We start from the raw sequence: 6,143 nt of genomic DNA, 5'->3' as shown, positions 1-6,143 counted from the left end.
TTTTAAAACTTAATTTTAAGGCATTTCTCAACACATGGACTGATGCATGAACTAATTAATGTGTAAAACAAACAGAAAACCCCGCCCCTACTGACAGTCTGTCCGCACTTCCCACTTTCCAAACAGATGCATTTGCAGATATTTTTGTCAATTGAACTTGCATACACACATTCTTCTCTCTGTACACCCCAATCAAATATCCTTCGAAAGCCTGCAGTTTCCAGATTTTGTACTCAAGAGGTTGTTGTTATGTCTTAATACAATTAAGTGCCTTACAGTCTCAAATCAAATTTGGACTGTGTAGTGCCAACTATGGCAGCACATAATTGGCCAAAAAAAGGTTCCCAGAGTTTTGTTCAGGGTAGCTACTGTTTTTATTCTATGTATCAGTATCAAGTTATTTTTGGGTATTCATGTAATTATATATTGAGGGTGTCTTTACGAGGTTTGTTCTCTGTCATCCTAAATTTTCTGGAAGCCAATTGCATGATTCAGCAGTACAGACTGGGTATTCTTCTCCTGTGTGGGATGATCTTATTCAAAAGAGGAAATGAGACATGTGGTAAGTTACTGAGTCTCTTGACCTAACGTAACATCCTATCGTCCCGCCTTCTTCTTCTTTTGGAGACAAGGGATGTCATGAGCAGGGTTTTGTGCGTCGTTCCTGTGTGCGGCAGTTTTGCGAGCAGACAGCCCTCATCATGGCGGGTCTTCACACGGCCGTATCAGCTGCTTCTCTTTTGGCCCTCGCCACCTGGTGTTGCCACAGCAGAGCTGATGTGGGCGACTTCACTCCCTGCGCTTACTTCCTTTACCATGGCTCGCCCCCCAAAGGGCTACTGGGAGTTCCCATCTGCCAGCGTTACCTGAACCAGTACCGCTTTGCTTCTCTGTACAGCCGGAGAAACCGTGCGCCCTGGTACTCTGCCTATGTGTTCACACGGCCGGCGGGGAAGAGACCTAAAGATGACTGGAAGTATGAGCCACAGGTAGGCACTCTCTGCTATGATTCGGCTCCAAACATGTCAAGGAAATGCTTTCTGACTGCACAGCAATCACATGTAATCTACAAGGGTTTTGCATGCTAGCGGTAGAATTAATTGCAGAACAACTGGAATAAAGGTCTATGTACAATGTAGTGGACTGAAAATGATGAGCTTTTTCAGAGGCAAAACTCAGTCAAAACAGCTACGGTTTGGTGTTAGGATGTTTGGGGAAGATCTGCTCCCTGTAATTCAAGAATCGGCAGTGTTGAGTGGAGCGTTCATGTGGACAGGCATGCTCATTCTGGGAATCAGTCACATACCACAGCTCATCTGTTTATGAGAACCAGTAATTCAGTTAGCCATAAGTCAGCACTGTTTATGTGCAGTGGGTAAATAAAAGAGGAACTGTTACATTTCCAAAACAAAATGAGGACAGACTATTCTGTGCATAAGCAACTTCTCAAAAGTTGGTATATTCAGTATATTCTTAGTGCTGAATTTTGTAATCTGCAAGAATATACACATGAACTGGACATCACGCAGTTACTGACCTGTATTGGTAACATTGTTTTTAAGATATTTTCAGAAATTGGGGCTGTTGAGCAGCTCATAATTTGAAGACAGTGTTCAAGTTTTCAGATGAGCACCGTGGTCTATTACATGGATACTCAAATCCGGACCTTGAATCCAAATTTGGCCAGGTTTTATTTTCCCCCAGGTAATTAACTGAACAATCAGTGCTACTGATTGGCCAAGTGTCTTCACACAGGACTCCCAGGTAAAGGGAGTTCTTTGAGAGGCTGTGATTTGAGAGACGGGTCTATTATCAAAACCGACAGCATGACTGCCACTTGAGTTAGGCATACTCACAGGGTGGTGGCTATTTAGCCATAGCGTTGCTAAGGTGAAGAGTGCGACAGTCAGTGGGACTGCATTCTTATTTCAGCATGAAATCAGTGGGACTGCATTCTTATTTCAGCATGAAATCAGTGAGACTGCATTCTTCATTTCAGCATGAAATCCCACCATCATATACCACTAGATATTCCAAATTGGGAGAAAAAAATACAGCTTAAAATGTATTAATGTGAGATGTATTTTTTTCTTGTAGCTGGCTTATGCCAAAGCAGATGGAAACATGGTCTCCTTCCCACATGGCAAGGTGGATCAGAATATTGTGGAGAGCCAAGCAGTACAGCTGGACTACTTCAACTCTAGCTATACCCATGGCCACCTAAACCCCAGCCTGCACCACCAGGACCCCGAGGACAGGAACTCCACCTTCACCCTCACCAATGTGGTTCCACAGAAGTTTGGCTCAAATAGTGGTCCCTGGGCAAGGATGGAGATGACCGTGAACAAACTCCTGACCAAATACTGCAAGGACAAAGCCTACATTGTGACAGGGACCATGCCCTACCAGACTGAGCACTGGTTAAAGGAGAACCGTGTAGCTATACCAGAGTACCTGTGGTCAGCCTACTGTTGCCCAAACTACACAAAACTTCCTGAAAACCTCACAAATGTCTTTCCAACCTTTGCTGCCATTGGCCGCAATGACTCAAATAGCACAGAGGAGATAGTTCCCATTGACTGGGGGGAAAAGAAAGAGTTCTGGGGGTATGATGTACGAATTATGCCCTTGGACACTCTGGAGATGTACCTACGGGACAGATTTGGGACTTTTGTCAGTGTGTTCTATAATCAGTGTTCAGAACCATGATGCGTATGTTAGTTTCTGGTCAGAGAACTATTTTGTATCCCCTATCTATGTTTTTCTTATAGATTCTGCTTCAGAAATTCAAACTTAAGATAATTTTAAACAAAGTTAATTAATACCTGGGTAAAGAGACACAAATGGAAACTGAAACCCAGTATTGCCTTTCCAAATATCCAAATTCCATTGTACTCAATCCACGGGGGCAGGCAGGATAGTCAATCAGCCTTTATTTATAGAGCACATTTTATGCAAATTTGCAACACAATGTCCTAGTGAAAGCAGTAAATTAATTGACCAGTAAGTGAACAAGAGTCTTATGACTTTTGCAGATATGTTAAGTGATATTTTAGATACTGTAATGTGAAGTGTATTAAAACATTAGATAAACTAAGTTTTAATAACACTAACATGAAACCTTTGCCATCTATATTGCTGGTAATATTCTTAGGGGGAATCCACAAAAGGACTACAGTGGTTCTGCATCTGTTGACCTGTCAAAAGTACCAAAAACAATTATGTATGATTCACAATGTGTACAGTAGATGGAAAAATCCATGCAAATACACCACCAGGAAAATAGCGATGCATATAGTCATGCATACTGAAATTGTCATGCACATAAATTTCAACACCAAATTAATTTATGCAAAATGGGATTCAATACAATACAGTGTGTGACCAGTTCACAAAATTGACCACATATTAGCACTTGCAATAAGCATGGATTTTCAGACTCCCTGTAACATTTGTGGTCCATTTAAAAGCCATGTAAAGTGTAAATGTATTTGAAATATGAGTGAGAGAGAACAGTGCTCCACACCTATATAAACAAGAGATCAGTGTGTTTTAAAATGCCAAACAGCTGAATGTATTTCAACAGAAGAGCAATCCCATTGGCTTACAATAGGTGCACGTGCAGCACATTTCAACAAGGGAGCTACTTTTGTACAGTGAAATGAACATGAATGACCATATGTGAAAGACCATATAAACTGTAAAGAAATTCACGTTAACACTTCCTTATATGTGGAAGGTACTGTAGTCTCTATTAGCAAAATGGAATAGCAAACAAGTCTGGGATAACATAAACAAGGTTTTGAAATAGGACACAAAAATAAGCAGGGATTGGAAATTACAGGATAAAGAAAAACTAACAGAAGAAAAACAACAAATTGCCCCTATTTTTAATAATTATTTTGTAGATTCAGTTCTGGATCTGGCAAAGTATTTGGTTCACGATCTAGACTAGTTGCACTAATTAACAATGATTTTCCTGTTTTAATATTATAAAAGTATTTGTGCACAATGTAATGAATATTCTGGGCCATATGAAAAGTTCTAAGATGTCTTTGAGTGTTTTCTTTAAATACACCCAAATTGGGGACACAACCTCTTCTTTTATTGATTGCTCTATAGGTGTTCTGCAGGGATCAATTATAGGTCCTATTTCATTTAGTCTTTATTTTATTTATCTCCTTTCAGTGTGCTTAGTTGTCACTATTAAACTGTATACTGATGATACAGTGATTTATATACATTCAAACTTGTCTTTAAAAAAAAACAAATAAAAATAGTGATGTGATATTCAATTTAAATAATTTTAAACATCCTCTGTCCTTAACATCTGCAAGTTTGTACATTGTATGATGATTTGTTGACTTTTGGCAACTTCTTATTCTTTTCCGATGTGTATCTGATGTACGAAATTATTAATGATCTTGCACCATCACCTTTAAAATAATGTTAGAGTGCTGAGTTAGAGAGAAGGAGACTAGAGCTGCATTCAGAGACAATCTTTGGCTAATCTGCCTCCTCTATTAAAGCAACCACCAGTGTCATAGTCTTCCAGTCTTCCAGTTTCAACATTTTTTATGACAAGTTTGAAGGTCTGGCTTAAGTTTGCACAATAATGTCTTCACCAGTAGTTACCTTTGTTATGACTTTATTATTAATTCTTAATTTTACTTCCTCTAAATATTTGTGCAACTGTTATTTATTGCATTGCATTGTATTGTATTATTGTTTTGTATTGTATTTTACTCTATTTCCTCCCAGTGACTGCAGGTGTGAATTAGCTTGAAGCTGGTATAATGTATTTTAATTGTACATGGTCCCTGCTAAATAGACATCAAACTAAACGTAAACCGAATAACTGTTAACACATTTCATGTTCAAAGATCCATCTCAGCTCTCATCTACATACTTCATCCTTCATAATGAATATTGTTCTTTTTCATCTAGAATTTCAGACGGGTGTGGACAATGGATATTTAAGGTGTGAGACCGAGGATAATTTTAAGGTGACAGCATTTTTTTCCCATAATGGCTGTATAATGAACTCCAGTTGTTGTATGTGGGCACAATCCAGTAAATGAATCATATTACATACTAGCTGAAAAACGAATGTGCAATTATATTTGCTTTAAGTCGCCTGATTGGTTCAGTTAGGAAAGATACTCACTGTATATGCATTCTGGGCCAAGCCGTAATTGGTTGTATTCCCAGCTATGTCGTTACTTGAGTATGAGCTCCCCACCAGGATAGGGTAGGCTCAGGGCCGTGCACAGATATTTTGGGGGGCAGGGGCTCAATTGAAAAAAAAAGGGCAACCTCCACCTCCCATGCACCATCCTCACTATTTTCATCCTGATATTGCCACACAACACCACGTTCATAATCACACACTATGTTCATAATATGGGCCCTGTTTAGGTCTTCTGAAACATATTTCCTTAAAGTAATACGTCATTCATTTTTGGACCCAATAAACTTATCCAGACATGTTCATGCTCTACAGATAATATCCCCCACAACACTACAACAGCATCTCACACAGACATCACATACAGTTTAGTCTTCAATGTTTTTTACTTTTATTCCAGGAATACAGATAACTAAACACAAAACACTGTCACAAAGCACATGCAATATTATAAACACATGTCCTTAATCTCTCTTTTCTTGGCATTGCACTGCAACCAGCAGATGAGCAAAATTAATTACTTGCATGTTCACCATTAACCGGACCAAAACAGCGGCATAGTATAAAATTTACTGACATGCATAGTGACCTGGAAGCAGTTTTACCTATTTGGTTCACTATGAATACAACTTATATTAAAAAGTAGACCAATGTTCTTTTTTGTCTTTGTTTACATTTTTATAAACTTCTGTTTTTTCAAAATGTTTTTTAAACCGGTTTTTTAAACCGGTTTATTCTATTTTGAGCATCGTAAATGTTGTTGTTTCAACTGTGATGTTGTTTTATGACTGTGTAAAAGGGTACACAGTAGGAAATTCACTGTATTGTTACCTGTTATCTACGGATGTACAGCAGCGTGCATCCATAACAAGTGGGCAACTGTGTCCATCAGGACAAAATAGCAGCCCCCGGTACTGCAGCTGAGGGGTCGCGATTTATGCAAGGCGCTAAAACT

At 39.0% G+C, this 6,143-nt stretch overlaps 1 protein-coding gene across 1 annotated transcript; it reads left to right on the top strand.

Moving 5' to 3' along the window:
- Positions 1-629: 629 nt before the first annotated feature.
- LOC118221907 (endonuclease domain-containing 1 protein-like) lies at positions 630-5,841 on the top strand. The gene is made up of 2 exons (XM_035407336.1): positions 630-989; positions 2,098-5,841. The coding sequence occupies exons 1-2, from the start codon at positions 702-704 to the stop codon at positions 2,707-2,709; spliced, it is 900 nt and encodes a 299-aa protein (XP_035263227.1). The 5' UTR covers positions 630-701; the 3' UTR covers positions 2,710-5,841.
- The last annotated feature ends 302 nt before the right edge of the window (positions 5,842-6,143 follow it).

This window comes from Anguilla anguilla, chromosome 2 (assembly GCF_013347855.1).
Source record: "Anguilla anguilla isolate fAngAng1 chromosome 2, fAngAng1.pri, whole genome shotgun sequence".
NCBI lineage: Eukaryota > Metazoa > Chordata > Actinopteri > Anguilliformes > Anguillidae > Anguilla > Anguilla anguilla.
This window is presented reverse-complemented; position numbering and strand designations above follow the sequence as displayed.

Excerpts from the sequence above, each read along its gene's own strand:
- LOC118221907 (XM_035407336.1), top strand. The coding sequence starts at position 702 with ATGGCGGGTCTTCACACGGCCGTATCAGCTGCTTCTCTTTTGGCCCTC. Across the intron at positions 990-2,097 it reads ACTGGAAGTATGAGCCACAG|CTGGCTTATGCCAAAGCAGA; the intron begins GTAGGCACTCTC and ends TTTTTCTTGTAG.